Source organism: Chiloscyllium plagiosum, chromosome 38, assembly GCF_004010195.1.
Source record: "Chiloscyllium plagiosum isolate BGI_BamShark_2017 chromosome 38, ASM401019v2, whole genome shotgun sequence".
Classification (NCBI taxonomy): domain Eukaryota; kingdom Metazoa; phylum Chordata; class Chondrichthyes; order Orectolobiformes; family Hemiscylliidae; genus Chiloscyllium; species Chiloscyllium plagiosum.
Window position 1 is genome coordinate 27537680 of NC_057747.1, and position 19518 is coordinate 27557197.

At 39.1% G+C, this 19518-nt stretch overlaps 1 protein-coding gene across 4 annotated transcripts in view; it reads right to left on the minus strand.

The window, feature by feature from the left end:
- Positions 1 to 2787: 2787 nt before the first annotated feature.
- The window catches only part of usp54a (ubiquitin specific peptidase 54a), a 134743-nt gene continuing 118012 nt past the window's right edge, over positions 2788 to 19518 (minus strand). For 3 of the 4 annotated variants that reach the window (XM_043679225.1, XM_043679226.1, XM_043679227.1), the window contains exons 16-22: positions 17818 to 17937; positions 16867 to 17032; positions 14645 to 16152; positions 12954 to 13087; positions 11806 to 11943; positions 9995 to 10190; positions 2788 to 5497 (exon numbers count right to left, since the gene is read on the minus strand). In XM_043679225.1, coding sequence (XP_043535160.1) covers positions 4752 to 5497; positions 9995 to 10190; positions 11806 to 11943; positions 12954 to 13087; positions 14645 to 16152; positions 16867 to 17032; positions 17818 to 17937 — 3008 coding nt within the window. In that variant the 3' untranslated portion in view covers positions 2788 to 4751. The remainder of the gene's footprint in view (positions 5498 to 9994; positions 10191 to 11805; positions 11944 to 12953; positions 13088 to 14644; positions 16153 to 16866; positions 17033 to 17817; positions 17938 to 19518) is intronic. The other variant, XM_043679229.1, reaches the window with a different exon arrangement.

A 19518-nucleotide genomic window follows, 5' to 3' on the forward strand; every position in this document is an offset into this window, starting at 1 on the left:
AGACATCTAGGCCAAATGTAATGCTTGACTTGGCTGTCCTGTATGATGATATGGAGCTGAAGGTCAGAGCCATGTTAAAATATTATTTAAATAAAACATTTTATCAAGCAGCAAGCAGTGCAACTTGAAAGAAACTAGAGGGCATAGGCTTAGGGTAAGAGGGGAAAGATATAAAAGAGACCTAAGGGGCAACTTTTTTACGCAGAGGGTGGTACGTGTATGGAATGAGCTGCCAGAGGATGTGATGGAGGCTGGTACAATTGCAACATTTAAAAGGCATCTGGATGGGTATATGAATAGGAAAGGTTTGGAGAGATATGGGCCGGGTGCTGGCAGGTGGGACTAGATTGGGTTGGGATATCTGGTCAGCATGGACAGGTTGGACCGAAGGGTCTGTTTCCATGTTGTACATCTCTGACCCAAGTGACCTGTAGCTCTCGAAAGAAAGGTTGAGACAAAGGCATCAAGCAGTCTGCTCAAAGCCAATAAAACAGCTTGTGAGGCCTTTTTTTTAAAAAAAGTTGTAACAATAGAAGCAACCTGAGTGGGTGGGGTCAAACTCCCACAGAACCAGGATTTTTAGTTTTAGCTTTCAGCAGTTGCTGGAGTCTTGAAGCTGGATATGGAAGCTCTTATTCCTCTCTCTGTTATAGCTAAACGCTGCTGCTAGAATTGCATGTGAGACGATCTATTTTACTGAATGTGCCTTTTTGCCGACAGTGTATTTATGGGATATTACTATATTAGCACAGTTAATATATATTAACTATTACTAATTATTTTGTTAAGCATTCCAAAAGAGTCATAGAGATGTACAGCACGGAAACAGACCCTTCAGTCCAACTCGTTCATACCAACCAGATATCCCAATCTAATCTGGTCCCATTTGCCAGCACTTGGCGGATATCCCTCTAAACCCTTCCTATTCATATACCCATCCAGATGCCTTTTAAATTTGCAATTGAACCACCCTCCACCACTTCCTCTGGCAGCTCATTCCATACACACACCACTCTCTACATGAAAACATTGCCCTTTAGGTCTCTTTTATATCTTTCCCCTCTCACCTAAACCTGTGCCCTCTAGATCTGGACTCCCCGACTGTCTATTTACCTTATCCATGCCCCTCATGTTTTTATAAACCTTTATAAGGTCACCCCTCAGGCTTCAACACAGTTAAGCCAGTTCATTTATTTTATTCTGTATTTTAACTGTAGTGTAAATAAAAGATGTTTCACTCAAACTTGAGTAGTTTGATTACTCTGAGGAGAAAGTGAAGTCTGCAGATGCTGGAGATCAGAGCTGAAAATGTGTTGCTGGAAAAGCGCAGCAGGTCAGGCAGCATCCAAGGAACAGGAGAATCGACGTTTCGGGCATAAGCCCTTCTTCAGGAATTCCTGAAGAAGGGCTTATGCCCGAAACGTCGATTCTCCTGTAGTTTGATTACTCAAATTGCAACTGGAACACAACGCTTCACATTTACCTTCAAAATAAGAAAAAGTTAGGGTTGAGGCTATCTTCTTAACATATTTTGAAGAGATCTAAAATAACACCGACTGCTCACTTCACCCATGGCCTTACTTCCTCTCTGTGTTTTATTTCTACACAGATATGAAGTGTAGTTTATGAGGTCAAAGCTGTGGAAAACTTTTCCATTGGCATTTATGATATTGATAACCCAGTAAACATAGATTATAAAGGGAGAAAGGAAGCATTAAACACCGTCACTCTATCACCTTAATTTCATTGTCCTGTTAGTTCCTGCAATGTGAAAGGTGGGGGGGCACAAAGCAATAGCAGCAGCATGGAGGAGAGTAAACATCAGTACAACTGTGGTTTCTCCTCAGGCGCATTTTGGAAATGTTTTACACATATCTTCCCAAACACCTCGACCCACTGCTGTGCACAGTTCAATGACCAGCTTTGGCAGAACGTCTTGATTTGTAATTTGGTGATGCATCAAATCACCCCGCCCTGCACTCCGTAGTATTCTGATTATAACCATAATGAGCAGTCTGGAACTCTGATCTGTGGTCCAAACATTGCAATAACAGAGGAGCACCGCACTATGTTCCTCACATTTATGCCTTTATTTAAAATAATAAATTATTTCAAATAATAAAAAGAGAAGTAAATTTCTCTCATCTAGCTGTGCAAATGATTCAAAATGCTGTTGATTTGTTAAAATTTGCTTTGCTTATCAGAATATGCTACTTTTTTTTCTTCCTGTCATCAATTATAAACTGTTTACCATTAGAGACCAATCCTCTGACTTTTTGAATACTCCAAGCTGACATCTCAATACAATGGAGAGGGAGTGTTGTGTTGAGGGAGGTGCTGGATGTAAAGCCAAAGACCTGTCTATTGCTCAGACACTCAGAAAACATCCTACCACACCACAGAAAGAACAAGGGAATTCTCTCAATATTCTGGCTGACAATAAGAACTCAACAAGAACAAATTAACCTGGCACTTACTTTGTACTGTTCTTGGAACCTCCAAAATTAGTTGTCATGTTGCCTTCCAAAACAGTGATGACTATACTTCATAAGTAATAAGTAATTAATTAGCCATGAAGATTTGAAGAGTGTTTTAAAAATGTAAGACCTTATTTTATTTCATCATCTGTGCAGCTCAGTTACTCAGGGAAAATACGTCAGTCAGAGTTTGAAGGAACAAATTACCGGCTGAATTTCCAATCCTCTCAATTTCCCAAGCAGAAGAGATCTATCAATTTTTGTCTCAAATGTTTTGCTCATCATCAGAGTCAGACCAACAACAGCCCAGTTATTAGCACATTTGGATACTTTATTGCAAAAATATGAGTTGCATTTTCTAGCACTGCAATAGATACAGAAATTTTCCAATTCACATTTCATTTGCTGTAAAAGCTGTACACATTTTAACAGAAATACATTAGCAAGAATATCAAGCTTTTACTAAGCAGACAAGTATGAAATTACAGTACAAATCTGTAAACAGTTTTCTACAATAAAATCTCAACCTACATTTGTACACCTATAATTTATCATCAAGAAATCTTATAGGATATACACAATGGTGTGAAAAGCCTGGTGCTCAATGCAGAACCTCTCAATACTCATTCACCAGCTGCATAATCAACATAATGAAGCTGCAGATATTACAACAGCATTTACTGGTGACATTTCCCATGGATCTTTAGCAGTCTGGCAAGTCAAGATGAATTTTAGACTACCACAAACAAAAATCAGAATCATACACATTATAAAAATAACAGATCAGAAGAAGGAAATTAAAGGCAAAGTTCAGAACTTGTGTGCCCACAGCTGAAGCTTTCCTCTGGACCAACTCCTCAAAATGTCACTGTCTGTTTGCCCTGTAACATCCTTCTAACTATTCAATGTTTAGACATCAAAAATAATTTTTCTCCATTTGTCACACTATCACACTTATACCCAGTGACCAGGTACATGCTTACTTCTTCAACTATTCTATTTTAACCTGCATCCTTCATTTATTTTTTACAGCAGCTTTTCATCTCCATTGGCCCTCAGTGAAACAGTATATTTACACTGCCTCTCACATCAGACCTACTATCAAAAGATAGTTTTAATTACGTATACACATATGGGACGGTCAGTAAAGTGTCAAGGTGTCTTCCACTTGGACAGTCATAATGTTTTAGCTCAATTATGTGCACTATAGAAAAACTAATTACTCACAGGTGGTAAGTACAAGCACTACCTCAAACTGCAACCAAGTTAAGACAATCATATCAATCCTACACTGTAAGTTGAATCATTGTGTAACGTTGGTCTTTTAACCTCTTCCAAGATCAAAAATGGACAAAGGAAAGTCTCTGCATGTGAAGCTGGCGATAATTTCCCATGCAATTACTCCACTTCATTAAAGTTATTAATGGGCTCCAGAGGCAGATCAGCCAAGACACTAGTTACAGAAGCTCCACGGACCTATGCAATTCCTCTCCTCACTCTTTTAGTGGAAGCACTAACCTTCTTGAATTAAATGGCTGAACACTTCATCTAAAATAGAAAAGAGAGCAATTACAGCAGAACATATTAAATATCCATAAGCTAGGATCCTGCTACATATATTTAAAGTCACTTTAGTAACTTTTGACATGCTGCAATCATCAAGTCTCAAAAAGAATTTGTATTATTGGTTAAAATACAATATTATAGTGACCCCAGTTCTTCTTTTCATTGATAGCAATTCAACTTGATTTGGAATGAATTCAATGGGTTATTAAATTGTCTTTTTATGACAATGACATCAGAACATGTCCATTGCAAATTGACATGTAAACCACAATGTCATTTAGATCATTATACTGTACTACAAAGCATTGCATATTTTCTGTGAAAAGATTCAAATTAATAAAGTGGCTAGGACTCTGATACAGCAAAAATCAATTCTGTATACCCAAAGGACAGCAGTGCAGCTTTTAGATCCAGCATCAAAACTCTCAACACAATTTCTAACTGGTAACAGAAACAAAGTCAGGTTTTATAATTTAATGACATTCAACCTTTAGCCTTCATCAATTTTCACTTATGCTAATTTAAATGCACTTTAAACCACTTTTTACACATATAGATTTTCAACGTTACAGTTGATAAGTGATCTGTTTTACAGTGTTAACCTACTCAGTTAGTGGCTGTACCAGTGTTTAGCGTAAGATTCAGCCTACTTTAAGATAAATTGCTTCTGAGACGGCCACTGATTTTGGCTGACCGTAATCACAAAGGTCAATGTCGAGGTTTAAACCGCCCCATGTAAGCACTACAGTTCCGGCAATAAACCATGGTTGTGCTGATGACTACCTGCTGGCATAAAGCGCACTGACGCCCTCTGGTGCCCACATGTGGAGTGGCCTGTTGAGTCACTGATCGACCAGCAGGTGGCCGCCTTGAATATGCATCAGTACTACTGATCCTTGCAGTAGTATGTAGAGCCAAATGCATTCTCTCAGCGGGCTGAGGATGGGTATAGCTTGTTTTCCTCCAGTCTTCATCCGGGGGAACATCAAGGCGAACTGGACCTGGAGTACTGGAGTGTGAAGACTTGTTATAAAAGGATTTTTGAATATCTAAGGTCTTTGTCATGTTACTGTTTTTTGGAAGAGTATTTTGGACAGTACCATGTGCAGGTCTGTAATGCACAGGAAAATGATTAGAACAACCATGATTCTCAGGCACCTCAGTCCGAGTCTGGTGCAGATGTCTGCTTGTTGTTATACTGGATGGATGTCTGCAAAGTTGCTCCACTTTTCTCTTGTCTGGCAGGACAGCTTGGTTGTTGTTAGCCAGTCTCTGCTGAATGTCATTCTTATTCTCAACATACATTTGACCTTTTCTGATGGGTCTCTGTCCTTTGGTCCAATTCTTCTGAAAGCGTGGCAGTGTACCATAATTCACTGCAACACTCTGGTAGTTCTCATGGTTGAGAGCTTCACCCCGGTCAAACACAGCCAGAAATTTTTCGATGTTCTCATCTGTTTTCACAAGAAACGGACAAAGTTAAGCTCATAGAATTACTGGAAACTACTAGATCAGTGACAAAACTGCATTACCTATACATTCAAAATTATAGCACAAGAATTTTCCAAAATGTTCCCAATCATCCACTGTAAATTTGGTAGAAACCTTAGTAAAATTACTATGTTGACAGATCATAAGAGCCTTCACAGAAATTTAATCTACAACTACTACTGGTAGCCTGGGAGCGAATGAGCAAGAAGACACCACTTTTTACACATACAGATTTTGTTTCAAGTCAAGAAATATATTTTGATCAAATCACATTTTCAGATATTCAGTTCTGCTATGAATTATTGGAGATTACTGTAATGTTGCCTTTCAGATATTTTATCACTACATTCCTAGCTGGTTTAAAGGCTTCCTTTGTTCCCTATGTTCCTGTACTATGTGATCTGCACTACTGTGTTAGAGCACAACGCTTCACCTGTATTGACCAAATCTGCCTCTTAGTCCAAATGAGAACAAGGCATTGCTCAAGTCCTTCACTTTTACAAGTTGCCTTTTAAATTATATTAACCGTTTTTTCGATCAGCAACATTTATCACTGACCTTGACTTCAGAATGGGACTTCAGAATGGGACTTTTGGCCTATTAAGCCAACACTGTCGCTCTGAAAGGACTGTCCATTTAGTCACAGTTACTTGCTCTTTCTTTGTACTCTTTCAAATTTATAATTTTCACATTTATTCATATCCATTTGACAAGTAACAATTAATCCTATTTTAACTACTGTTCTAGGAATTGCATTTGATGTTCTGATTAATCTGCACTTTTAAAAATGTTTCCTAAACCATTAATCTTTTAAATGATCTGAAGTCATAACTTCTAATTACTAGTTCACTGAAAATTGTAATAGAATCATTGAGACATTGAGCACAGAAACAGACCCTTTGGTCCAACCCGTCCATGCTGACCAGATTTCCCAAACTAAACTAGTCCCATGTGGGCCTGCATTTGGCCCACATCCTTCTAAACTTTCCTATGCAAATGTCTTTTAAATGTTGTAACTGTAGCTGTATCTATCACTTCCTCTGGCAGTTCATTCAACACACAAACCACCCTCTGTGTGAAAAGATTACCCTTGAGGTCCCTTTTAAATTTCTCTCCTCTCACTTTAAAATATGCCCCCTAGTTTTGAACTCATCCATCCTAGGAAATCCTATGTCCCTCATGATTTTATAAACCTCTGAGGACACTCCTCAACGTCCTACACTCCAGGTAAAAAAGTCCCAGCCTATCCAGCTTCTCCCTAGAAATCAAACTCTCCATTGCATCAACATTCTGGTATATCTCTCCAATTTAATAATATCCTTTCTTTAGCAGAACGACCATAACCGTACACAGTACTTCAAAAGTGACGTTCCAACTCCTATACTCAATGGTCTGAGCAATGAAGGCTAGCGTGCTAAACGCCTTCTTAACCATCCTGTCCATCTGTGATGCAACTTTCAAGGAACTATGTACCTGAACCCATAAATTTCTCTATTTAACAACATTACCCAGGGCCCTACCATTGTCCTGCTGTGGTTCACTTTACCAAAATGCAATACCTCACATTTATCCAAATTAAACTCCATCTGCCATTCCTCAGCCCATTGGCCCAATTGATCAAGATCTCTTTGTAACCTTAGATAAACTATTACACTGTCCTTTATACCATAGATTTTGGCAAAATTACTAACCATGCCTCCTAAATTCTCATCCAAATTGTTTACTTAAATGATAAATAACACTGGCCCCAAACCCTGCTGAATACCGCTAGTCACAGGCCTCCAGTCAGAAAAACAACCTTCCACCACCAGTCTCTGTCTCCTACTGTCAAATGAATTTTGTATTCAATTGGCAAGTTCTCCCTGAATCCCATGTGATCTAACTTTATTAATCAGTCTATCATACAGAATTTTGTCAAAGGCTTCACTAAATTCCACGTAGACAATGTCTACAACATCTATCAACATATACTTCTGTTAATTTCTTTATTCATTTGCATAACTTTGAAAATTTTTATCAGATTTATTTTCTCTGTTATGAAGAAATCACCAGTTTGTTTCATATCAACATGTATTTTTAGTTTCTTATCTCTGATTCTGTCCTAATGAATCTCTATCATCTTAACATCGCAAAAGCTGTTTTACAAAACCCAATGTAGTGATTTCAGAATAATCAAGAAAAAGGAGCAGGAATACATACGGCTCTTCAAGCCTGCTCTGTAATTCAATATAATCTGTAGTTTACCTCGGATTTCAATTCCATTTGCCCACCTGCTACCCATAATCTCAATCCCCAAGGGACCAAAAATCAGCTTATCTTAGCATTGTTCCATGATGGGAGTTCCCACAGTTCTCTGGAGTACAGAATTCCCCAAAATATCACAACTCTGACTGAAGAATTTTCCCCTCTTCACAGTCCTAAACGATCAGTTGTTTATCCAGAGACTGCATCCCCATGTTCTAGATTCTGCAAGCAGCAGAGATAACCCCCACTATACATTATCAAAACTCAAAATATTCTCTGTTCCAATGAGATTAGCTTTCTAAACTCTAGGGACTACAGAATCAATTTACTCAGCCCTTTCTGAACAGCCTTATTCCATGGATAATTCTAGTGTCTCTGACATCAGTGTGCTGCCTCCATTGTAAGCACATCCTTCCTTAAACATGAAGAGCAAAACTGCGCACAGTTATCCAATTGTGGCTGATCAAAGTTCTTCACAGGCCCTCTGAAGAGAATCCCACCCAGACCCATCCCCCTACCCTACACCCTGTAGCCCTACATTTCTCATGACTAACCCACCTAGCTTGCACATTTCTAATATGGCCAATCCACCTAACCCACACATCTCTGAACTGTGGGAAGAAACCCATGCAGACATGGGCTGAATGTATATACCCCACGCAGACAGTTGTCTGGAATCGAACCTGGGTCCCTGGTATTATGAGGCAGCTAACCAGTGAGCCACCATGCCACCTGTATTTCAATCACCTTGGAAATGTACACAAATAATTACGGTGAATTCCTATACAGTAGGCTCTGCTATAACATGTGTATCTTCAACATGAATTGGCTTTAATGTTATTGAAGAATTTAGACCTTATTTGTAGAATGCAAACTTTCCTTACCTGTATTGGCTATAATGTGGTTCCGGCCCCATTAGTTTAAAGAGTGCAGCTATTGTGCAATATTCTTATAACGCGAGATTGCACGAGAATGGAGCTATCGCGTTATATCAAAACTGATTGTATTCTGTACCATTGTATTCATTTACGATGCAGTAGATTTAACTGATTGAAAATCTGTTTTTTTTCTCATGCAATAATTTTATGAATGTAATAACAATAACAATAAGCAATTCTTGCTATCCAGACCGTTTTGATTAGTTAGATGTTGATCCTAAGAGCTTTTGTAAATACAATGACAATGATTAAATATTAGAACATTCTACCACAACACTAAGGTAACACATGGACTGTATGCAGCTAACATTTCCATCTGATTTTCCTCCCTCTCTGCCCAATTTCCCTCCTCCTCACTCACTGCCAACTTGGTGACATTTGAACCTTGCCTAATGAAGGGTGAGATAAGAATGTGAGGAGTCGGACTCAAAGCTGTGCCTGTCTATACTTTCTTTACCACCACCACCATACTTTGACAGCTTAGTTAATACTGGTTGTTTTGAGTTTTAGGTGTTCTGATGTACACGAGACATGTGCTTTTGCACAGCGTTTCTGGTAGCAGTGAGACATTTTTAGACAAAAAGAATAGTGGAAGATAAGGACCGAAAGAACTGCAGGTGCTGTTTGAAACAAAAACTGAAATTGCTGGAAAAGCTCAGGACGTCTGGCAGCATCTGTGGAGAGAAATCAGAGTTAACATTTTGGGTCAAGCAACCCTTCCTCAGAACTGAAGATAAGGGTTGGGCTCCAGCAATGCAAGTATAGAAGGGGGAAAACAATGGGTTGGAGATAAGGTGGTTGCCATGGGTGGCAATGCATGGGAGGTATGCAATTGGCGATGAAAATTGCACAGTGGGGTGGAGGATGCAAAGATCAGAAGGAATAGTTATGGAAATTTAAAGTAGTACTGATGCAATAACAATACTAACTTATCCACAAATATTTTGCAGGTCTCTACTAATTTCACTACAGTAAAATTAGCAGAAATTATAGTGCATCAATACTGTTTAAATTGTGATCATTTGATGAATCTCATAATAAAGCCTTTGCGTAAAAGCTTGTGTGGTGTGGTGGAACCAATGCCAACTCCTTGTAGTTAATGCCAGAAGATACCAAAACCTCTGCCAGTAGCTTCATTTACATATTGACAATTCCACATTTGAACAGCATCTCAAATAACAATATGAAAAGAAATAGGTGGACAAGGTCATCTTGCAACCCTGCACACTATGGATCAGTGCACACAAAAGGAGGTACAAGTAGAGATGCCAAGATTACCTGATGCTCTGTTTGCCTCACTAGCCTTGCTTGGCCACAATGGATCAGACGAAAGGTGCTTTGATAGGTTGGAATGGTGTTGAAGGAAAGAGGTTAACACATGAGGATCATGGGAGGAAGCTTGGGATGTGGTCAAGGAAGACGAACTGACCGATCTTTTTCGAAGCTCCATGCATTTTCTCAGGGTTGTTGTTTCCTTGTAAGATAAATGGATATGACTGTTATATGTGAAAACTTACCGTGATGACAGAAAGAAAAATTGCCTTAAATTTATTCCCATAAGCCTCTCCCACAAGATTATGCAACTTAATAAGGATGCAACATGTCACAGACAGAGGAGACAATGAGGTCTGCAGGTGCTGGAGATCAGAGCTGAAAGTGTGTTGTTGGAAAAGCACAGCAAGGTCAGGCAGCATCCTAGTTGGAAAATCAACGTTTCAGGCCGGAGCCCTGGTGAAGAGCTAATGAAGAGCATAACATGCCCAAAACAGATTTTCCTGCTCCTCGGATGCTGCCTGACCACATGTCACAGACAGAGCCAAGCAATTCCACAACCAATGGATCAGATCTCAAATCTGCAGTTCTGTCATATTCAATCATAAATAGCAGAGTAGAATTCAATGGCAAGGAAGCCCAGCACGCCAGACAGTTGAAGCAGATGGAGTCATCTTCTGCCAGAAGTGCTGAGTGGATGAACCAATTCAGCTTCCTCTTCAGTCCCCAGAATCACAGATGACAGTTATCAGCCAATTCGGTTCACTCTAAATGATATCAGAGACTATAGATCCTGGCAACATTACAGCGACAGTAGATTAAGGGGTCTAGCAAAACTGAAATCAATGGGTATTAGCGGAAAAATCTCCACTAGTTGGAGTCACACCGAGCACAAAGAAAGATTGCTGTGGTTGTTGGTCAATTATCTTAGTCAATTGGAAAGTTCTTCAATGTGGACCCAACTATCTTCAGTTGCTTCATCAATAATCTTCTTTACATCATTAGGTCAGAACTGATGAATGTTTATTGATGATTGCACATTGTGTGGCACATTTGTGCATATAAATGCCAATGAGTAACCATTGCCAACCAAAGAGAACCTAACCATCAATCATGACATTCAATACCACTACCATCCCTGAATCCATCACAAACATCACTCTGGGGATTACCACTGACCAGAAACTGAACTGCTCCAACCACATAAATACTGTTCAGAGATTAGGAATTCTGCCGGAAGTTAATCACTTCCTGACTCCCCAGAACTTGTCCACAATCAGTAAGACATAAATGAGGATTGTAATGGAATAATCTCCATTAGGCTGAATATATCCAGCTCCAGCAATTCTCTTTTACGAGCACCTGCCAAACTTGTGGCCTCCAGCACCTAAAAGGGCAAGAATATAACAGAGTCATACAGCATGGAAACAAACCCTTCGGTCAACTCATCCATGCTAACCAGATATCCTAAATTGATCCGGTCCCATTTGCCAGCCCTCTAAACCCTTCCTATTCATGTGCCCATCCAGATGACTTTTAAATGTTATAATTGTACCCACCTCCACCACTTCCTCTGGCAGCTCAGCATGGGAACATCACCATCTGAAAGTTTATTTCCAAGCTACGCACAATTCTGACTTGAAATTATATCATCACTGTTGCTGGATCAAAATCTTGTATGTCCCTAATAGCACTTAACCAAGGGTGCAAGCAAGTGTCTCACCACCATTTTACCAAGGGCAATTAGCAATGATCAATAAATGCTGGCCAGCCAGCAATGTCCACATTCCACAAATGAATTAATAAAATTAACTTACAACATTCTGAGAAGGAACCACAGGATCTCTGTTAGCAAGAATAGTTCCACTCAGGCTGCGAGCAATCCGACGGAAATTCTCTGCACTGTAATTATCGTTTTCCTCAATATCTCTTGCAGCAAATTCACCAAAATGCATCTTACAAAGTTGGAGGATAAAGGTAAATGAGATCAGTTAAACATCCATGATTAGCAGTGGAAGGAAAAAAAAGTCCTTAAAAACACAGGAGTTTAAAATAAGCAGAGCAAAAGGGTGATGAGGAGATCTTGCTAGAAATTGTAGTCATTTGTATTAGTCATAAACGGACGTAACACTAACTTCACTAGGCATAGCAGGGCTCAAAGTGAAATGAAGTTTCTAAATTGTGGATACTCAGAGTATAGTTCAAAAGGTTAAGTTTTGGAAAAGCATTGCACTGAATCCAGTTCACACATTAATTAATCTGACTGCTTTATGCAATAGCTGCATGTAAACATTGTATGCAAGAATAGTAACCTCGACTCATCTATCATCAATAGTTTGAGGTAATTAGGGAAGTGAATTAAATGCTGGCATAGTGAGCAATGCCCACATCCCATGAATGAATTTTAAAAATTATGATCGGTTCACCAACTGCCTTTAGATGGATTCTGCACGATAATGCAGTGCATAGTTTTTGTAGAATCCTCAAAAGATAGCCAGTGTTACCCATCAAACTGCTGCTTTCATTGCCGAACTCATGAAGTGCCAATGTGACTTTCCCTGTGGTCAGGCAGTTCCAACCTGCTCCTATATTGATGCAAAGCCATTTTCCAAACCCCAAATATGAAACAACTTCTTGAGTGAGGAGAACATTGCTGGAGCACTTAAGATGCACATCTCTACTGAAGAAAACTCAGAACTTAAAACCATGATTTCAAATATTTCTGAAATCAGAAGTAGTAGAGTACTTGGAATTAAAAGGACTTCACAACAGTTGCTTTTTGCTTTAAATTCAGTTTTGAAAAAGGACTAATTTCCCTCAGCTCACCACAGCAAAGTTTCAAAAGCTAATACTTCCCATATTGCTAGCCTGAGAGAAACTGACAATTCATTGTAAGTACACACAATAAGTAGTCTCACAATTTATTATGAATTTAGTAATATAATTTCTATTCACTTAGAAATACCTTTGTACGGATTGGTACAGGAGCTCCACAAGACACTGCTGAATAAGCATTACGCTCAATCTCTGCGGTTGGAGTTTTTGACTGACCTCTGCCAGGCAGAGAGAAGTGTTTTCTTGTAAGTGTATGTGCAGAAACTACAGGAGACACAAAAATCAGAGAGACATTAATACATCCTTCCTTTTCATAGCCAGTTATGAATTGGGTTAGCTGTCTTTAATCAGCATCATCTTCAAAAGATAACATTTAATTCTACTACAACTAGGTATGTAGTCAGCATGGTCCAACTCCCAAACAAGCAGAGGTTACCACGAAGGATTTTCCTTCTCAACTTCTTCTACTGCCTGAGGCTTGATGATCCTCAGGTTAAACTACCACCAGCTATTTCTCTCTAATCAGACAGCAGCCCTATAAGACTATGGTGACTACCTTTTCATAATTAAAATAGATTTTTGAAATTGACTCTGAATATACTCCAACTGGACCCAGCTATCTCTGATCATTATGGTGCTTTGATCTTGTTTTTCAGTATAGTCCAGAGCCTTCGATGTTGCACCACTGCCAAAAAAAAAGTCGATGTGGCAATCAGTTGTCTGGCTGGGTTCAGGTACATCTGGTATAACAATCTTTTGAATCAGCAGATTAATTGCTGTAGGAACATACAAACAAGGAACAAGAGCAGGCCACTCAGCACTCAGAGTCTTCTTGACTTGATTGGAGTTTGGTATTTTTGGGGTATAATTTAAACTGATTGGCCGAATTTGAATTTGTTTTTGTATCCAGGCAACCAGCTACTCTAGCTGCTGGACCAAATGTTACAGTGTAACTTCTCCAGCACTCTGCGTGCCTCTCTAAGTCCTTGCTAGCTTTCAACTCTCTTAAAGGAACACCTTAAACTTTAGAGGACACATCTAGCCTATCTAGCCTTTCCTCATAAGGCAATCCATTCATTCATGCCAAGTATTAGTCCAGTATGCCTTCCCAAAAAATGTTTCCAACGCACATCTTTCAGTAAATATGATGACCCAATACTGTGTACACTACTCCATCTGTGGTTAGATGTGGTCAGATGAGTACTCAGCATTTGTTTGAATGGAATTCCTCTCAGCAAAGCTGACCTCTTTTTTGATATTAACACCTACTGGTTTCCCATATCATTTCTCAATCATAATTAGCACTTGCTTTTCCTTTTGCTTTAGGGCACCTTTATCAGTTGTTTCACTTGCTCCTCCTCCCTCATTTTTCCACACTTAAAAAAACTATCAATTTTCCAGCCCCCTTTAGTTGTGAAGAGTCATCCCGAACTAAAAATGTCAATTCTGTTTCTCTCTCCACAGATTCTACAAGAGATGTTCAGTTTCTCTAGCATTTCTTGCTTTTTAGTCTGTACCTGTTTGTAGAAAGGATTGGAAATTAAACAGCTAGACAGCACAAGGATTCCACGTTATGACTAGGTATGATGAACAACCCAAGTGTCTTAATGATTAACCTTCAGCCTATCATAGTCATTGACTGTCCTTGTACCGTTAAACACATCCCAGCCAAACTTAGTAGTTCCAATCGAATTTTGTGGCTTAAACAAAACACTTCACTGAGAAACTGACAATTAATGATCAAACTTTACGAATCTTCACAATAGTTGCTAAAAGATTGGAACTGTGGTTGCTTACTTATTGCGTGTTGAGCCCTCTCACCTGGTTTAGTACTGCTTTGTCTGGCAGTGCTCTCAGCCAACTGTCTCCCTGGTGAATATCTGGTATTCTCGGAAGCCTGCAGACTTGCTTGATAGAGCGATTCCAGTTCTGAAAATTCCAGTTCCAAATTCTGATTTGTATCCTTAAATGGTTGCACTTCTGGTTTTCCATGAGCTTGCGTGTTACTTTTTTGGCTGGGCAGATTATCATGCAAGTGATGCTGTTCACTGTTTTTGTAATCTGACTGTAACATATAATGTTCCATATCACCAACAATCCTTTTACCCACAGGCACAGAAGCTGTACTGGAAGAAAGCTTATTTTGCTGCCTCACTGGTACAGACTTGTCCTTGGAACTGGTTTCCCTGAAAACTGCTTGGACAGCACTTTGGTATTTCTGTCCACATGTCTCATCTGTCTGAACATCAGGTGAAAAACCTGACCTTCTCAAGTGACTGTATACTTCTCTTGCAGCAGCATCGGTGTTTGCTTGGTAAGTAGGCATAGATGGAGTCACAGATACCTCAGCTTTACAGTCCAATGGTCTGTGTGAAATCTGGGGAGAATACAAGCTGTCAGAAGACCACTTTGTACTACCCAACTGATCATTGCCTTGAAGAGTTCCCACCTTTTGATTCAAAGTCAGAGGTAGCTGGGATACTTCTTGATCAAATTTCTTTGGTGAAAAATCCGAACATGTACTTTTGTAATTACCTTCATCACTTCTCTGACCTAACTTAACATTTATCCTTTGTAACTGTTGTGTCATTGACTTTACATTAACCCGGTCAACTGTTGTTTTGGTCTTGGATGAACAGGCCTTGTCAAACTCCGTTGAATTCAAGTTCAAACCTAAATCACTTCTATGTGACTGATAAGGAGGAGATTCTGCAGGGGACCAGTTCAAGCTTGTGGACGACAAAGTTGTACATGGAGAAATTTCGGTATCAGTTGCGTTAAATTGACTTGAATTACAATATTGAGAAGAATAAGGACTGCTGTTTGAACAGACACCTATTTCATCTTTTTGAGTTGACATGTGGAGAGATGGTGATGGAAATGTGTGATGCATGCCTCTGTATTCAGCTGTAAGCAATGGCAAAGAACCATGTTTGTTTATTGTCAATTTATGGTTGAATACTGAACAGTCTGATTTCTCCTTTCCTTCTACTGGTTCATCAAGATTCTTCAGCTGATGCTTGGACATCGAGACACTCTCTTCCTTCTTCTCCCTGGGGAGAAAAGCTGGCACCCAATTGCAATTGCTTGGAGATGGAAGTTCGGTGGTACATCTGGCAGATAGGTTTGGTTTCAGTTCAGAAGCCAATGAAGTGGAAACTTTGCCATGCGAATTTGATTGAGAGTCACGTAACCTAGAAGCATGTTGATTAAGTTGATGATGGGAGGCTGACAGGACGAGGGAAGCTTTGGGCCTGTGATCGGATTCACCGGTAGGTTCCATTGCTCTCTCTGATGTTAGCAGTACTTGGACCTGGCTAGCCTGCATACTGAAATAAAAAGATTGTGTTATTTTTAAAGTTGAACAGTGGAAATAATCCAAAACCAGTACTAAACATATACTGTATGTTCCTATCAATAGACGCAAGCTGTAATTAAACACTATATTTAAAACCTCACATTAGCATTTAGTTACTTACTTCAGTATAATTACACTATGATATACTTATAGTATAACTGTGAACTCTACTTACTATCCAACTTAAGGAATTATTGCTGAGCAAAGTTGAAATGTTAGTGATCAATCTTATGGTTAGACTTCATGAAAAAGATAATATCCTATACAACCCTTTCTGCAGCAGAATCATTGTACATCTTCTAAACATCTCCTACACACATTATTCTCACAAGACAAGAAATTAAGTGAATCTTTAAAGTATTTACCAAAATCACACAGTCCTTCCTTTAGAGGTCACCCAAATTTATTGAAGCACGAGTAATACCAATACTTACTCCATTGCAATTTTAAGATGTAAACTAATCTTTTTTCTATACAAGTGACAGTATTTCAAACAAATTTAGGTCAGTCCTTTCAAAAAAAAAGGCATCAAAATAAGTACATACTTTAGACAGTTACTGAATACTTTGCTCAACAGAAAGTATTTTCTAAAATCAATAAATCTTATTTTCAAGACATTATTTGCAGTATCAGTGCTTTAATGGTTTCTATCTGACATTTGTCCCTCTTGAACCCAAATTACTACCTTTTGCATTCAGTGATGGGGATCCCCGGTGGAGGGGAGTGGATGGATTGTTGCATGCGCTCCTGCAGACTTCGAACCTTCTTCATGCAAACATGGAGCTTCTTATCAGCAAGGGCTTTGGTGTGTGTGATGGCACTGCCTTCATGCATAGCAAGTCTTAGTTTAGCTAAAATGCAAAACAGCAGAAAAAAAAATGCACAGGCAGACCCAAACAACATGCAGTTGTAAAACAGAAGTATGAGAAACTCACAAAATGTTCTGATGAAATGTTAAGCAGTGATTTGTAACAGCAATGAGATTCAGCTTTAATTACAAAAAGGGTGCTCTATCAAATGTCACATCAAGTGCTTATTAAATCACATATCTGGCACAGAATATGCATAGCCACACAGCTAAGCGAATGTCAAAGTAAAGCGAATGAGTGGTAGAAACACGACTCTGGCCCGCAAAAGCATAAGAGACAAACTAAACGAGAAGCACATTTGCCCAGTTTATTGCACTGGAAATCTGTATTCTAAAGCAAAATCCAACAGAATCAGTACTAAATTGCCAGTTAGATTAATTACTGTAAATAGCATTAGTTTTTGTACATATTTGGCTAAAACCAAATATGAAATTCCAACAAAGCACCATTTTGAAAAGGTGCCCAAGAAAGCCTCATTTAAAAATATAACTACATTTTGAATAACGACAACAAAAACCTTTGTTTCAAAGAGTATTTAAAATTTAGAAATTGACATGCATTACATCACTATTTTACAAATAAATTCTGTGATATAATTTCAAGGCATTTTAATGTTTAAGGAACTAATTTCCAGGTAGGAACATGACATGCATTGAAAGAAGAAATGGCAGGTTTGTGGTAAATTATAAGATTTTAGTGGGTTAATATCATAACTGGTTAGCAGAGCATTCAATCTGCAAGCAGCAAAGGCAGTTAGGCTTACTTACACATAGCTTCATTGCAGAGATTGAGCGCTGCAGCCAAGTCATCCTTTTGTTCAAGACGGAAAGACTGTTCTAATAGAGAGTCTACCTCCTGCAATGACCTCTCAAACTTGTCAGTCTTCCCTGCAGAAGCAACACCAAGTTTTCTTTTAAATGCACTTGTTTAAAGAACATTTAATAAGTATAATGAACACTTTGCAGTGGCAAATTTATTACACAACTTACCCTTTCAAATCAAATACTTCCTTTATATTTTACAGTTGATATAGGTATGAAATCTTGGATTTTTTTCATAACAATCTTAAATTGTCAAGAATTTGGTTTGAAAAAGGCAGTATTTTCATAAGTTTTTACTTGAAGAAGAAAGTTACAAATACCTTCAAATCTGAAAATGTCTCTCACCAAAAAGCTACTGACCTCAATCTCAAACAACAACATAATTGTAAACGTAATTTGGCAAACTCATGCCATTTCGACTTCCTGTGTAGCTGTGAAGGCAAACTTCGAACAGCTGCAGATTAGCAGATCAACCATTAAGTGGGCGGCACGGTGGCACAGTGGTTAGCACTGCTGCCTCACAGCGCCAGAGACCCGGGTTCAATTCCCGCCTCAGGCGACTAACTGTGTGGAGTTTGCACATTCTCCCCGTGTCTGCGTGGGTTTCCTCCGGGTGCTCCGGTTTCCTCCCACCATCCAAAGATGTGCAGGGTCAGGTGAATTGGCCATACTAAATTGCCTGTAGTGTTAGGTAAGGGGTAAATGTAGGGGTATGGGTGGGTTTCGCTTCGGCGGGACTGTGTGGACTTGTTGGGCCGAAGGGCCTGTTTCCACACTGTAATCTAATCTAAATCATTAGGCAATTCAAACCTTCTTTCATTATAAAATACCTCCAAAAGGTATTGCTGCATGACCCACTGGGTTCCCACTGTGATTGAGAAACAAGAATAGTTATAGGATGTAAACAAGGGAATCCATTTTAAAAAGAACTCAACCGTGGGATGAGTATATTGTTGGCTAGGCCAGCATTTAGTGCCCAAATGGCATTAAGCGTCATCCACATTGTTACAGGTCTAGAGCTATGTTTTCTTGAATTTTGTTTTCTTCTGCACAGACTTCCAAGGTCCACATACAAGAGAATTCCGAAACTGGAAGTCAATACTGGGAATGGCTTCAGCATGTGCATCAGCTTTTACAGATTGTCGAAGTGGCTGTGTGGCCATGCAGCTGAGAAGAAACATAGGTTTGGAGTCACATGTAGGCCGGACGAGATAAGGACAACATATTTCCTTCCAAATGAATGGGTTTTTAATTATCATTTCCCCAGAACATGAGACAGGGATTCTGGACTGTTAGTCAAATTACATTACCATCATGCCACTGCCTCCCTACTTGCTGAATGAAAGGTAGGGCACTCAATCATCCAGCAGCTTCATTGGAACAATGATTTTGGCAGGTCTGCAAAATTATTTGTGCTGGCTTGATCGGCAAAAGAATGCAGCAGCTGCAGTCTTGTAGCGTAAACACATCTTTTGATGCTTTAATAGATAGGGACATTAAAACAGTATTACCACAAAATCATATCAGCATCAACATCATTAAAAACATTCTCATGGCAGTGAGAAGGAAGGAACATATATTGCAAGGAGTCAAGTTAAAAAAATAAGAAAGGAAGGGTCTGGAAATACTGCAAAATGTGAGGCAGAA